General features: G+C 44.6%; 1 protein-coding gene across 1 annotated transcript; it reads right to left on the bottom strand.

Moving 5' to 3' along the window:
* Window positions 1-512: 512 nt before the first annotated feature.
* LOC6595705 lies at window positions 513-15712 on the bottom strand. The gene is made up of 4 exons (XM_026988468.1): window positions 15440-15712; window positions 1844-2683; window positions 908-1760; window positions 513-838 (listed from the first exon to the last, which is right to left on the bottom strand). The coding sequence occupies exons 2-4, from the start codon at window positions 2631-2633 to the stop codon at window positions 529-531; spliced, it is 1953 nt and encodes a 650-aa protein (XP_026844269.1). The 5' UTR covers window positions 2634-2683; window positions 15440-15712; the 3' UTR covers window positions 513-528.
* Between the last annotated feature and the right edge of the window lie 638 nt (window positions 15713-16350).

The raw sequence follows: 16350 nt of genomic DNA on the forward strand, positions 1-16350 counted from the left end.
GGGGTAGGGTTTGGGTAGGGGAGGAATTGCATTAAGCGATAATACTTAGTAATAGTACAATTAATTAGATTTGATTTTGATTCCACACTTTTTGTTTTTTGGAGGCTTTTTCCGTATAGTTTTCCTATACCTTTATGGTGGCGGCACACGATGCACTGGGATTGTCTCTAGTTGAGTTTTGGTTTTAATTCTTGCTGCGTTGCATCAGGCGTTGCGCTTGCTGCGCTGCAGCGTTGCCATGGGCTGATAACAGTTTAGATTCGACGACATCCGGCCCAAGGCAACGGCCATGCGATGGGGCAGCCGGCACAGCTGCTCTTGTAGATTCGATGAGACAGCTCGATGAGGCCGCCTTCCGCTGGTTGCAGCCTGCCTGCTGTCCTGCAATCGGACCACCTCCTCATCGGGCTGCACATAGGACAGGTGCACGATGTTGACACCCTCATCGTCATCGTCGCTGTCCACTTCCTCGTAGTAGAAGAAGCCCATCGGCTGCTGGTTTGCCGGATGAGCCGAATGGGCCGCGGACTATACGTTGCCGTAGAACGGTGCCGGTGTGTGGGCATCGCAGGGCTTGACGCGCAGCTTCTGCTTGTAGTGGTACTCCTTGAGGTAGCTCTTCAGTGGCCCCGGCAGCTCCAGCTGATTGATGCCATCGTAGCTGGTGCTCGAGACGATCGTGGCTCGCGCCAGCTGCTGCAGCGAGAAGGTCTGTCTCCTATGCAGCGGCATGGTCAGGCAGGGTTCGAAGAACATCACGCAGGATGGGTCCTTGTAGTGCTCCAGCAGGCCCGTCACAGTGGGCGCGGTAAACACGCACGGATCATGACAGTCGAAGCTATTGAAAGGGAAAACCTCAATTAGTTGGGAGTTCGTTTTGCAAGAAAGGAGACTTGTCAGGACTTACCTAAACTTGTGGCCACTCTGCTCGATGCGCGCGTGCAACGATCTTCCATATTTGCGGAATGTAACTGAGAAGAGGAACTCCTCCTGGGCCGAGTCGCGCAGCAGGAAAGTGCCCTCGGGCTTGCCCTCGAGCAGATGCTCCGCCTCATAGCGGTCCATCTTGCCCCAGTAGAAGCTGCTGTTGATGATCCGCTCCAGATCGGGGACCAGGCAATGCATAAAGTCTATCTGCGAATGCACGGTCACGCTGCGACGGCCATAGGTGAGACGCACTGGAGGACCCTGCTGCGGATCCAGCTGCTGCTGCTGCAGGTGTGGGAGAAGCGGTGCCGGCGCCGGCTCCGTGACCAGACGAATGTTGGGGCCCACTGTTACCCGGGCATTGGGTGACTCCACCACAAACTGCGGCGAGCTGATTCGGATGATGACATCACCATTCGCCGGGGCTGTCCAAATCGCCAACTGACTTGGCTCTGGCACCGCCACGGAGTTCCGTTTCCTCTGTGTCTGCAGCCGCTGCTGGGGAATCCCCAAGCCGCTTCCGCTGGCCCCACTGAGAGTGGGTGGCGTCGACCGGCGATCTGCCGTGCGAGATTTCCTGCTGGTCACCGCGGAGGATGACGATGATGTGCTGCTTTCCTTCTTATCCTTGCTGGAGTCGAGCATATCTCTGAAGCCCCTCAGGGCGTCCCGGCACTTGCACTTGCAGCAGCGTCGCTTGGAGCTGGTTGGTGCTGCTGCTGCTGCTGCCGCTGCCGCTGCTGCGGCCGTGGATTCTGTTGCCCCCATGGACAGGGCTTTGCTGCTGCGACTCCGACAGCAACTGTTTCCGCTGGCGGCACTCCCTCTAGGAGCTGTTCCAAGAAAATCGAAAAAGAAATAAACATTGCCTAATGAGTAATCTGTGGGGCTGTCATTATATGAGTTGCTTCCTCACCTTGCTTGCTGTTTCTGTTGCTATTGCTGACGCTAGGGCCGATGTGTTGTGCTCCCGTCGACAACATTTCGCTGACTGGCAGCGACTCGAGCACCTCGCAGTACTCAACGACTTCGGCCTCGTGGCTGTGCTGGTGACGCCGACGCAGCAGCGACTCATCCACATCATCATCATCATCATCATCATCAGCAGCAGCGTTAGCGTCAGCGTCGGCGTCGTGGACGTCGTTCAATTGTAGCGTACTTATCGCTGCCTCAGCCACAATGTTCCCGACTCCGACACCACTTCCCGCTAAATTGTTGTTATTCACGAGCTGTTGTCTCTCGGTTTTTGGCGCTTCCGTTGAACTGCCAGCAGTTCGATTTGACACCGCAACCGATCCGACACCAACACCGACTCCGAGCCCAAGTCCGCCTCCGGAACTCGCCAGCGCCCTCGCCTCCACCACAATCTGCTGTTCATTTGCATTTAGCGTGTCCGCAGACAGGGCGGCGGCAGCGACGGCGATACCTTGCACCTCCTCCTCCTCGTGGAGCACCTGACCACCATTGCCATTCTCCATTTTGGCCAATTGAATTTTGATTATGATTTGACGCACTTCCGAGCTGGCGGCGTCCGTTTGTGCTACGATTTCCTCCACTAGTTGCACCTGCTGGGGCTGTTCCTCTGCCAGGCTGATTGCTTCGTCTTCCACTTCCACTTCCTCGAGTCTCTTCTGTTGGGTATTGCTGGAGTTGTTCTTGTCCTGACTGGCAACGCGTACAGTTGGCTTGCTGAAGTGATGACCCATTGGAAGCTCTGTCTGTCCGCTCTGTGGAGAGTCTTCTCTGTTCTTTCGATCTGCAAAGCGGAGGGAATAGAGGTGATATCTGATTAGACTTTATTGTGGGATATTCTTGGGATTATAAAGGGTTTTTTCATGCTGCAACAAGTCTATTCCGGGATAGGGCTTATCTTTATTACTGCTGCTGTTTCTATGTACAGATCAGATTATATTTTACTCGGGAGTTAGCACATTTTTAATATTTACAGTCTGAGCACACAAACACCACACACTCGCACACTCACACAATCGTTTCGCAACTTCCAGAAATAGTAGTCGCCGAGAGTCGAGGGAACCAGTTTTGCCCGTTCCTCTTCTCCGGCAGCGTGTGAAATGTCTTGACCTACAGCAATCTTCCCAGACATGGTGGGGGCTTCACCCATTACCCCATCCTCAATCCTCATTCCCGACTTAATTAGTTGCTTAGTGGAGAGATAAGTTGGGATATGTGTACAGGGAGGGAGGGCTGCTCCTGGGGGTCTCCAGCGAAGCAATCTACGGTCAAATGGGCAATTGAATGCAGTCCCACCCCCACCCCCACCCCGAAGACCAGCACATGCCCTCTCAAAGACCATGTACTCTTGCTCCCCCACGAACTGACTCATCCGAGGCGGCGCGACGAGCGAAACCAGAGAGAGATCTTCATCATGATGATGATGATGCTGCTGATAAACAATGGCATACCAATCCCACGCATCAGTTCTCCCAAGAAGTAATATGCTCATCCTATTTATAGGCATGCCCTGCCCTGCCCCCGTCCCTAGCACTCCACACACACACTCACACATGTGCTTCGACCCCCCCAGCACCACCAGCACCACCATCAAACCCGTCTGACTTCTAGGTCAATGCGGCTTATCATCTGTATGGAAATTGGAAACCCCATAATCGACAAAGAAAACGAAATGAAACGAAACGAAACGGAACCCTGGCCTGGCCTGGCCACAGCACACACACCACACACCACACACCACACGGAGCGAAACAGTAAGCCCCCATTCATGAGAAATTGTTAATATTATTCACTGATAACTCAATTCAATCACAACCACAAAATGTGGGCCTGTCCCATTTGCAATTCCAATCTGTCTGCCTTCGCTTCTGAGTAATTACTTTCGCACTAGCCAAAATCGGAATCCTTATCGCCCCCCACTTACTCGTAATTTAACCACTAAGAAGATGCGTCATCTTCCGCCCTAAGTGTGGTGTTAGGAAAGAATGGTGCAGGGGCAGGAATTCGACATGACAACGGGGCCAAAGCACAGGTTAATGAGTCACCCACGGCCACATCCATCCACTGTCCTACCCTTTCGTCTGCTATTCGTAGAAACTCTTGTGGTTTGCCCAACTGGAGCTCTGCGGCCGGTCGTTCTGCGTTAATTGAGTTGTTCGATGGTGAAATAACTAGATCACCGATCAGCTGATTGCACAACTGATTGATCGATAGGCGATCAGTCACGAAAGTTCTTTACATTTACTTCCTAGAGAGGGAAGTCCCCAAATACCATATCGAGAAGGATGATCATTGAAAGAATGATCATTGCACTTAAGAATACTATATACAAATCCTAAAGATTCATTAATTCACTTGACCTCTTTGATGAGTTTAATGAACCTTGTTGATAGTCTAGAATAATTAAAATCTTAAGGGAATCCCTGCCAATTAACGAAATTAAAAGAAAGACGTCGCATGGCAGATAGCAAGAGCCTCAAAACGGATGACATATAGGGCCCGGGAGATCCCTAATTAATAGTCTTTACGTATAGGAATCTCCCACATAATATCTCACTGTCGCAGTGCGGCAGGCGTTTATAATTATACAGTACTCAAAAAAATATGATTGGAGATAACTTTTAATCAGTTCTTTCTAGGGAATACAACGCCAATCTGTCTCTCAAGTTGGAAATTAATAAATTGAAATTTGTCGCAGTACAACATCGAATAAATAACCCCGAAGTAACCTCTATTTTGGTCATAAATAAAACGGAATTTCCTCCGTAAAGATTGTAATCACTTGATGGCGATTATTATTTTTAAAAATTATAAACAACACGTTACCTGTACAATCAAGAGCATGGCTTAAACGGAAATTCGGGTTTATCAGTTCCCCGAATACGAATGTGAATACGAACACGAATAGTGTTTTTATAGCTGCAATCGCACAGTTTTGTAGAATTCCCGTGCCAATATAGATTCCGAAAATTCATCGGAACTATGATTATTATTATTATGATTATCACTTTTCCTCGCACATGCTCCGCACTGCACTCTCTGGGCCCCCCTGCAGCCTACCGTCTATCGGAAAGCACACAAGCTGCTATAATGTTTTCCCTGGAATTCCCTCTAACCGAAAAGAGCACTCAAGTTAATCACTTAACGAGTAATATTTCTACTTGTGCTGTGCCTAATCAAACACTCAAACGCTCGAACAGCGAAGCGCTGAAACGCTGGAACCCTGGAACGCTGAAACACTGCCACAATCCAGGCAATTAACAGTGCATACATTTCCACAAGTTTTCCCGAAACGACAAGCCGAAACAAACCGAGAAATATCAAAGCAAACGATCCACAAAGTCAAAGCCCAACTTCCGGGAAATGCGAGCCCAAAAGCGGGTCTGAGACGGGAACGGGGCAGGGGGCTGGCTGAAACAGTCAAAATTGGCAGCCTTTTAACGAGAATTCAAATTATAAATGAAATTATTTACGTGGAAGTGGGGGCCCCCGTTCCGTTGAAATTATGGAGTGTCTGTCTGTTTATAATTCGATTTGTATTCACCGTTAGCAGCGCTGTCTAACGGCACTCGTACTTAACATAGAAGTACAGTTCGCGGCGGGGCACGTGCTGCAATCGATTTCAGATGAATCGACTTAATCGAGTGAGTAATCAGTGTGCATGTCATACAACGAATGATTAAATATCTAACCACCAACAGACAGAGACAGAGAGATAGGGAGAGAGAGAGACGGGGAGCACCGCTAGTGAGTGATCCAACCATTATTATGTGTATATTTACGACTATGATGAAATACAGAAAAAGCCAGCGACTTGAACTCAAGATTCAACTTCTGATTCCAAGAGGCCCGCATGAGGCGACAGCCAAGTCAGCTAACAACATTTTTTCAATGGAAATACAAAACTGAAACAGCAGATAAAAGCCCGCAAGGGATCGTACGAGACTCGAGGCAGGGGCCAGAGGACAGAAGACAGAAGCAGCAGAACGCAGTTTAGGTAGTCCCATGAGTCACAGGATGACGACTCCACTCCGCTGTCTCCTGGAGCTCTGACGGTCTGACGGCCTGTCGGTCGGGGCTCTCTGCAGCGGCGTGCATGTTTATCAGCCGGCCTGGCACTTTTCAGAGGCCGGCCCGGCCCTCCGGCCCGATACGATCCGATCCGATCCCAGTGCTAAACTCTTTCCTTCCACTTTTTGCTTTCGGTTTTTGTATTGTTGCCAGCCGGAGAGCGCAGAGCAGCTGAAGTTTTGTTTCGTTTTCGCTGGTGTTGTTGTTGTTGCTGTTGTTGGACTGCAGACAATGCGGAATTTCGTCAGAAAACCAAATACAGATAATGATCTAATACATAACTTGCCCAAAGTAAAAAACGGCGATAAACGCTGGCTAAAGAGCGGCCAGGGCGAAGGCGAAGGCAATGGAGAGAAAGAAAGCCAAAAGCAAAAATTTGAATGGCTAATAAGGGACTCCCGGATGAATGGGGAATGGAATGGAATAGGGGGAATCACCTCTGAAAATTAACACCAAAGGTAGGATACCTCAAATAAAAGCTAATTCGAAGTGGAGCAGGAAATAAATCCCCAAACGAAACCAATTTTAAGGAAATTTGCATTTTAAATAAATGTTTATTTCATTGAATTTGGATATGTATTAATACAAAATTTGCATTTCTATTTCTGTTAAAAAAGAAAATACATTTTAATTTATTTTTAAATTGAAATGTCCCAAAGGGAAACAAGTTTTTGGTGGCTGAACGCTTGGCTGATTGCCTCGCGAAGTGGTAGCTGGGAAAGTAGTATAAACCATAACAAATTCACAAGTGAACGTGCATTCAAATTGTTTAGAGGAGGATATCGAATATATCACCTTGTTTGTAGTCGGAACTTTGTTGCAGCAGCATCAGCCGAAAGCTCAGATCAAACGCAACGGCGATGAGAGATAAAACAGAGCGCAAGCTTCAGCGGGAGAGAGAGCTTATGGAGAGGGAGAACAGAACAACAAACCAAAGCAGAAGCAGACAATTATGCTCGACGGCATTTGCTTACAGGTACGTACGTACATGTGTAAACTGAATCCTCTTGATAAAGTATTCAACGTTAGACATATTATACCTGAATAATAACACCAGATATTACAAATTACATTGTTCCTGAATATCGCGAACTCAGCAATGACCACACGCGACAGTCTATAAATAGCCCCAAGGAAAACTGAAAACTGAAATTTCATAACCCGTTTTCTAAGCCATACAATCAATGTATTACTTTTATCTGTGAGCGAAAATTATTTCGTACATGGACCGCGCCCCGCCAAGGTCCGTTATTAAAAACCCATTTGGAAGCCAGCACACTCGAAATGACTCTGTAACCTTCCCACCAGCCCGACAAGAAACAAGAAACAGCAAACAACAAAGATCTGACCTGGCTGGCTACACGAGTGCGCGGTGTGTACCGGGTACTGGTACTCGCATGTACAATATTGTAGTATTATGTTTTACGCAGAAATTGTCACAACAGAAACGAGAAAAAAAATGAATTGCGGTCAACGAGACAAATGGGGGACGACGCGACGCGAAGCGACGCGGAATGTAGGCAAGTGCAAAACCGAACGAACCACCACACAAAGGAGCACAAGAGTCGGACACAACGAAACGGAGAGCACCCTACAGCACCACAGCACCCTACGCCCTGTGTCTGGGGAGATTCTTTTCTTATAATTCCCCCTTCCCGGAAATTTTCTGGGAAGATGAAAATGACAAAAAGTTTGATTGATTGGTTTCGTGAGAAATTAATACTGAATTTTACAGCTGAAATGTCTGGAATTTTGTACCACGATTGCTGTATCTTGTCTGTAAGCCTTTTCCCCCAATTCCATTTCCGAAGAAATGTATCTGTTTTTGTGTAATCAAATATGTTTTTTCCGTTTACGGAATGATCAGAAAGAAGGCGGCTTAATGCGAGTGCAACAAGCTCTCTCCCACAACCGATGTACTCATCCACCAACCTCAAGTCAACTCCAATGAGAAGAAACCTCAACAAAAGTCAGCGCCGACGACGACGGGTGGGATCGGGTCCGGGGCCGAGGCCGAGGAGAACTGTAGGATTTTAAAGCGAATTCAATTACTTTTTGTTGCTGCCGACGGTGCTTCTTTTGTCGTTTTTTTTTGTAAGAGTATTTCTCTCATTTTGTTTCTTTTTTGTGCTTTGTATTTACTTGGAATTCGCAAATGAACTTCGCTTGAAAATAAAATCCCATGCAAAAACGGAGCAGCAGAGTGTTCGACAGAGACAGCGACAGCAGGGCAGGGCAGGGCAGGGAAAGGTGCAGGGGGAGAGCGGGCTCCTGAGAAAGTGTATTCCATTTTGATATATTTTTTCACTGGAAAATTGAAATGAGATTTATTTATTACGTTTTCGGGGTTGGGTCGCGGTCTGGTCCGGGGCCTACGGTGGGATTTCATTCGCAATTTGCCCATTCATTGCTGGCTCTTTTCGGGAAATAAATAAAAACAGAATATCTGAGTGTGATTCGGCATTCATACTTATTCGGAACTTTAATTAGCATTTCCAGTAAAATTCACTAAACAGGCACAAGCTTTTTATCGCCGCTCTCCTCTCTCTGGTAGCACCTGTCTGTCTGTCTCGCTCTTGCTGAAAAGTTCGTGACTGATTATGGTCGTATGGCGGGGGAGGGGCGTAGGAGATTTAAGGAGAAATCTACATTGACGTGTGCAAAGAATTTTGTTTATATTACGTTTTACGTTCAAAGTGGTTATCTCTCTCTCTCTCTATATATATGTATATATATAGAAGTGTATATGCATATCTCTTTTTTTCTGTATATTTTATGGGTGGGTATATCCCTCATTCTCTATAGCGTATTTCTCTTATCAAAAGAGAGACTAGGTGTTGTGTCCACTATAAGCCCATACTTAAGCAGTGCTAGGTGCGACCGCGTTGATTATCTCTAGACCCAAAACGATAATAATGAATATAATAATATTAACATTTAATGTGAAAAGAGGCGATTTCTTGGAAATTCGCACACAACTCTCACAGATACACCCGAAAGGCTCTACATGATAAATCCAGTCCAGACACACACATGCATGGACATGGAAATGGAATTCTTGGAAAATATGCACACGGTACTCACATGCTGGTGAAGTCATGAAGTTGCCCAAACGCTATATACCCTCTACACGCACACACATGCACACATCGTATGTACGAGTATGTACTTATACGTACATATGGGTTTATGTTGTTTTCTGATTAAACGAAAGCACTAGCCTAACAGAAAATTCAACTTAATTTGCCACCACACTTTGTCCGAGGCCACAACCTAACCTACCTAGCCCCGGTAGTAGTGTTAGTTCTATGATAGAAGATGTTCTCCCTAGATACTTTTGTATCTTTTGTTCGGGCACCCTCCTGGTGTTAAGCTGAAATTATGAGCGTAAGCACGCACCGAACGCTAACGGTACACAATAGACCCCCAGAAGATAAAGAAATGTGTAAAGAACTGTATAAACTTTGTGACGTACAAAAGATTTGTTTTGGTAGCCACGGGCGGCCCCGAGGTCTTTGTTCCTGAACGATAACATTGTGGAACGGAGGTCGTTCCGTCAGACTTGCGTCTAAGGTTTCTAAACAGTTTCTAGTGCCATTTGAAGTGTAGAGTATAATGCCAGAGATCGTTTTAGAGGTTTAAAGTCTAGAACATGAATAACTTAGGGAAAGCTACGCCTAGCTCAGGAATATATTAGAGAAATATCATTGAAAATATCCAAAAAACGAGGGGGAACGTTGTGAGTTGCTGCGGACACCGCAACTCTACGGTTATACCCGAGACTAAGTCAGTATGGCTCTCCTCCGGCAGACGCCGCTAATATTTAACGACACGACAAAGAGTGCGTGCGAGAGAGACAGAAAATCAGTCTGAGCGTGACGTCGGGCGCTGCGTAGCCACTGCAAATTGATTTGTTCCTTTTGGCTATAAAAATGATCTGATCTGATCCAGATTCAGCAATCTAATAGATATGGTCATTATCTATGATTCTGCGTTTTTAGTTTTCTCAAATCTGCAATATTGTGGATGCAACAGATTTTCGTCCTTTGTGGGGGCGGATGGGGGGGGGGCGAAATTCTGAGATATACGTTTTATAGTGACATCTTAAAGGAGTGTGTGCACCAAATTTGGTTACTCTAGCCTTAATAGTCTCTGAGATTTGTGGTTGCCTCAGATTTTCGTCCTTTGCGGGGGCGGAAGGGGGTGTGGCGAAATTTGGACAGGAAACGGTCAAGGTCCGATATCACAGGAGTGTGGATACCAAATTTGGTTGCTCTGGCTTTTATAGGTTCTGAGATCCTTGAACTCATATTTTGCAATTGGCAAAACCGACCATGAAACCTGTGTGTTAGAGTGAGACAGAGCGAGAAAGAGTGAAATTGTTTTCGTGATTCTGGCTGTAATAATTATACGATCTGGTTCAGATTTGGCACTCTAGAAGATATAGTCATCTTCTACGATTCTGCGTTTTTAGTTTTCTCGTATCGTCGAAATTGTGGATGCCACAGATTTTCGCCCTTTGTGGGGGCGGAAGTGGGCGGGGCAAAGTTTTGAAATATTTTTGGAGCAGTGACATATCACAGAAGTCTGGATCCAAAACATCGTTGCTCTAGCTCTTATAGTCTTTGAGCATTAGGCGCTGAAGGGGACGGACAGACGGACAGACGGACAGACGGACGGACGGACAGACAGACAGGGCTCAATCGACTCGGCTATTGATGCTGATCAAGAATATATATACTTTATAGGGTCGGAAACGATTCCTTCTGGACGTTACACACATCCACTTTTACCACAAATCTAATATACCCCAATACTCATTTTGAGTATCGGGTATAAAAAGGGGGTGTAGAAGTTGGTTTAGATCCATAATAATTTACAAAAAGAAAATTTACTGTGTAGGATATGAGCAGATATTATTTATATAAATTATTTTAAGGCCTAAAACATATGATTAAATATTATTTTGATACATTACTGCACAGAGCCTTCATCAAAATTTAAGAACTAAAAAAATTAATTCACTGAAGAAAACGTTAAAATTTTCGAAAAAAAACATGAAACTACAACTTTTTAAAAATGAAAGATTGATTCATTATAGGATGTTGATACGATATTGATCTCTTGTCTGTTGTTTCTCAAGTTTATCGTCAAGGAATAAGTTTTACATTAGCAATGAATCATGAAGAAAATATCTTTAAGCGTATCCAAAATGTTAGAGTATCACATTGATGAAGGAATACCCCGCTTCGAAGTAAAGTTCGATTTCTATTCACCCGATGAAACGAAATAACCGATAATAGTAGTAGTAAAACTATTTTTGCACTTTTTCGAGATTGAGGTAGGTTTGTATCGCGAAATCAGTTTCACTGGAAGGTCTCCCTCCGTTTTTACCTGTTCGATTCCGCGTGGAAATATTAACTGAACGGCAAACTGCAGCACTCTCATAATATATTAAGGGAAAAGCACTTGAGCGACAAACGACAAACGGTAAACGGTAAACGTGACTGATTAAAATGTATAATTTTAGTGATTACGATTGGCCAGAAACGTAATCAGATACGAAAAGAACTAAGGCGACCTTTGCGAATACGAAGAAATATACAAATGTACGCATGTGTATGTATACGTCTAAGAGTACGAGTGTGTATGTATGTATCGCACTATCAGCAAGGCGAAACGACTATATACAAGTTTCTATACAAAAATTCATTGATAAATTACTACGAACCGCAGAACCAACAAACACCCGCCCACAAAGATAGCCCGCTCACAGATACTGTCAGAGCACACAAACACCGACGACGGCGGCTTATCAACAGAAACCGTACGTTTGCAAAGTTGAAACGAAACAAAATTCTTAGAACAATCAAAAGCATTTCGTTCGCTTTTCCCAGGAAAAGCAAATATGTACGGGGAGACGGGCAGACGGAGCGTCGGGGGAGAACAGGAGACATGCGGCTCTGATAAGTGGAGGAGAGAGCAGCCTGGGGTAAGGTCAAGAGATATAGTCCAATCGCATGTTGATTATTGCTCATAGTCCCGGGAGCTTTGTCGTGGAAACCCATTCAAATGTGCACACATACACACAAGCTCGTGTGTGTGTTACCATTGATTACGAAACTTGGACACAAATAGAAAAAATGCTTGGAACTGGTTTTTCGGTCGTTCGCTGCTTTTGTCACAACAGTTTTCGTCTCACCTTTATGCGGATTGCTCTTAAATGGGTTTACTATGGAAATACTCGAACAATAAGGTCAGTGCAGCAGTCAGCAGGAGAATTGAGATGCAATTTGTACGAGTATTCGGGTATATTGTAAAGGATGAGACTTTGGACCATAAAGTTGAATAATTCAGTCCAAGAAATATAGCCGTGACCTATGATTGTGTGATATGAGACTGGCTATGATAAGAGGTACTATCTACCTTAAGATAAATGTACAGAAATTCAAAAATATATAACAAAGAATAAACACATCCAGAAGCTGTTTAACTACGGATAAGATATGCATATCAGAGTTGAGAGATCTTAAAAACAGGCAACAAAGTCTGATGGGAATCTGAACTGCATTTCTCAATAATTCCGAATGATATTCATTCCCGAACATCTCAATCGGCCAAACAATATAACATGTTTTCATTCTTTTGGCTTTACAATCCGAAAACAAGCAATGTTCATACGATATCATATTTCCCTATAACTACAATGCAGTACCAAACGTAGGCCTAGGCCAACACATCATCCCTCTCACAGCATGAGTACGAGTACTTATCCCAGCCCCTCCCCCTCGCTTGATAGAGCCACTCGACACACACACACACACAGACGCACTCACTCACCTACAGAATTGAGTGTTTTGCCCACATTTCACTATTTGGCATTGCGTTTCAATTGAACAAATTCACGCGAACAATTAACAATAAAAACGAGAAACGAACAAAATCAAATTTCCAGCGAAATCTCATCGAAAATGCCAAAGAGCAGAAAGGAAAAACAAATAACAATAGGATAAACGAAAGAAAGGCAAGCAAAGAGGAAGGGCAATAGCCAAAATCCTACGGACGGAGTACCTATGATTGTTTGCATTTGTGTCTGTGGCTGTGTCTGCATCTATAGCTGTGTATTTGCGAGTGTGTGTGTATCTGTGTGAGTGGCAGCAGCTGAACGCTCGCTCAGGCCGTTGCCAAGCAGACAATTTGGCATTTTGCAAGATCTTTCATGTTCGTTCACGTTCGCTGTGGCTCTGCCATCTCTTTGCCTCTCGTGGAGCGCCAATTAAGCAGCGCCCCCGTCCCCGTCCCCATCCACTCCCTCTTTCTCTGGGTCTGCTGCCCCTCCTCTCAGTGCACTTATCCTGTTCGAAACAATTTCACATGAAATGCTATTAAAAATCAAGAAAGAAAGGCCAGCTTTGAACACCGAAGCTTAAGGTACCCTTGCCGCATCATCGTTTGTATGAAATTTCCTTGAAATATTTAAAGCAAATGGCTGGATCAATCCAAAGTAATGGAAATAGTCTCGTATCTACGAGAATCGGAAAAGATACATATGTATCTATAGAATCTGGAGCAAGGGCAAACGTCTGCTCAAAACAACGAGACCCTCTTTAAAGTGTACACAAAATTGAAAATGCTCTCAAGTTTAATACCAAATTTCAAGGAAATGAGCGGAAGAAGATGGTAAAAGCGGGTTTCTTTACCAAGAATCATCAAAAAAGTGCAGACCCACATACACACACATACACACTCTCCCAACGAGAGGAGCGCAGACGGCAACAACACTCTTTGACGCATTACAAACAAAGTTAATAACACCTTTTCTTATGAAGGGTACAACAACGCCGAACGGAACGTTCCCTGAAGAGAGGGAGAAGTCTTCAGATGTGGCTGTTGTTACTGTTGTTGTTGTACGGCTTCAGCCGAATTGAGCGGCACGGCGGATAGGCTACACCTTTAGCAAGAAGCCAGAAAGGCCGAAAGAGCCAGAGACCAATAACCAGCCCAGTCAGCCATCTATCCAGTCAGCCAGAAGAGTGTGTGTGCTTGTGTGTGTGTGCGTTCCCATCGGTATGGGTGAGAGCATTGCACAGATACAGTGAGCACTCTGAGATGAGAACCGGGGGGCAATGCTGACAGCCTGTTTGACAAGTCTCCTTATGGGATGGATGGCATAGAATGTAGCTTTGAATTCATTGATTGGGAGCAAACTCTCTTTCTGAAGAACTACAGTGAAACTTCCATGACGGATCTTTAGAGACTAGAGGCTGTTTTATCTATAGACGTAGATATAGTTTTTACATCAACATCAAGTTCATCTGGTATTCAGTGGATATGCAGGCTAATCGCATATTTTCAATCTATTATATGTGTATTGAACACTCGTAAATCATTTCTTCTTTGCTTCGATTTACGGTTATATATATCTTCGAGTTCAGGAACCGTCAAGTTTAAATTCTATCAAAATGCCACTTCAATGCCATTTGGCTCTCAATCATATTTTCGTTTCAGCGAATTCCCTTGAAAAAACTTGAACTTTTGTTCAACTTTGGCGAGCTTCCACTGTATCCGCATATTGTATCTGTGTGATGGCCAGCTTCAGCCTGGTTTGCGGTGTTAAATGTTTGCAGCAGTAGCAGCAGCGGGGCAGCAGCAGCAGCAGGGGCTGGGGTAGTAGCAGCAGCATTTCATTCAATAGTGCGAACGACGACAGCAACAGCAACAACTACAACGAAAGCAGCTGCCAACATCATCGCTGCAGAGAGCAAAAACATACACATATACAGATACAGATACTACCACCCGCCGCCACCTCTACGTCTCTGTCCATGCTCGGCCTGCTCTTTTCATCACTGTGTGTGTGTGTGTGTGTGAAGCATGGGCACGAGTGTATCCGTGCATGAGTACTCGTATCTGTGTGAGGCCACAGCACGAGAGTGTGTCTGTGTAATGGTATTGTTGAGCTGCTGCTGCTTCTGCTGGCCGCTTGGGCTGGCTGGCTGTCTGTCTGTCACTTCTCAGAAATCGGTCTAAATTAGAAAATGCGTTTCTGGGAATTTCGTATCTCTCTCTGTCGCTTTTGGGCACACACTCTCACACATTCAGCCAAAGATCGGGGCGAACGATGCGACATCCCCATATACATATGTATATATATTGTAAATATATATTAATATTATTAAATATTTCACAATTTCCCATTTCCGAGAATGCCATTTCCCTTGAACAACTGCGGAATTTATCAATGATTGCTTCCGTCACAGTGTTTTGATGGTTAAAGAAACCACTTTCATGCATATAGTATTTATTCCCTTTTAATTGGATTTTCAACAATTTCCAAAAGTGCAATGGACCAGAAAGCTATCCACAAACTATTTGAAGGCGATATTGCAACATGAACGAGCGGATCTATGGGCAGAATAGCACCTCCCATAAAATACTGCCTTAACTGTTTGGCTGTCATCTATTTTACCTTTTGATTTGCTGCTGTTTGCTATTTGTTTGTGTTCCGACACATTCAGCTTGTTGGCACTTTATGTAAATTGTATTTTAAGCATTATTTAGTTTAGCTTTCACAGTATTTCACGAGACGACACACTATCACAATCACACGCACACAAATTTTTGTGCAATTTGCACTAACGATATTTCGTTTGATTTTGATTTGAACCAGACGCCGACGCTTCGCCTGCCTGTGTGTACACTGACTGTGCTGGATTCTGGTTGATTTAATCAAATTGCACAATTTCACTCGGCGAGACGACGTACAACAACCGAAATGTCACACACAATACGTCATACATTTCAAAATATACCGTAAATATACTGACGAAATTTTATACATGGTGACCACACGCCAACTACACATTGTAGCAAATGTTAAATACATTTTTATGTAATTACCAAAAGCGACACCTGAAGGGGAAATGTCTACGCTTAAAATATTTTTACCCGTTTTTTCTTCATATAAGCCCCATGGAAGCGCCAGTGTGAAAAACCTTCTTTTTGACATGCCTTTTTTCCGACATTTTTGAAAAAACTGAGATTTTAATGGCAAACGATCAGGAATTCGATTCTGATCACGAATTAGTATTCGATGCGGGCTGGGACATGGCTCTAAGCGATATTTCAACACGGTTTCTACATTGTTGCCTTAATATATACTGGAAAATACTAGAAATACCTATAAAGAGTATACAAATTGCGAGGTGTGTAAGCTAGACATGGTGGCAAGAAAAGAAGAAAGTGCGGTCTGGCCTTCAGACATATACCAAAAAATACCGTATCATTTTGAAAATATACCGTAAATATACTGACGAATTCAGATTCACATTCGGTTATCGATGCTATCGACTGGATGCGCGCCAAATAGAAAATGGATGA

Source organism: Drosophila persimilis, unplaced genomic scaffold, assembly GCF_003286085.1.
Source record: "Drosophila persimilis strain 14011-0111.01,24,50 unplaced genomic scaffold, DperRS2 tig00000191-arrow-pilon, whole genome shotgun sequence".
In the NCBI taxonomy this organism is placed as follows: Eukaryota; Metazoa; Arthropoda; class Insecta; order Diptera; family Drosophilidae; genus Drosophila; species Drosophila persimilis.

Coding starts and splice junctions, on each gene's coding strand:
- LOC6595705 (XM_026988468.1), bottom strand. CDS start 2,633: ATGGGTCATCACTTCAGCAAGCCAACTGTACGCGTTGCCAGTCAGGAC. Junction 1,761..1,843: donor CAACAGAAACAGCAAGCAAG/GTGAGGAAGCAA, acceptor TTCTTGGAACAG/CTCCTAGAGGGAGTGCCGCC. Junction 839..907: donor CAGAGTGGCCACAAGTTTAG/GTAAGTCCTGAC, acceptor CCCTTTCAATAG/CTTCGACTGTCATGATCCGT.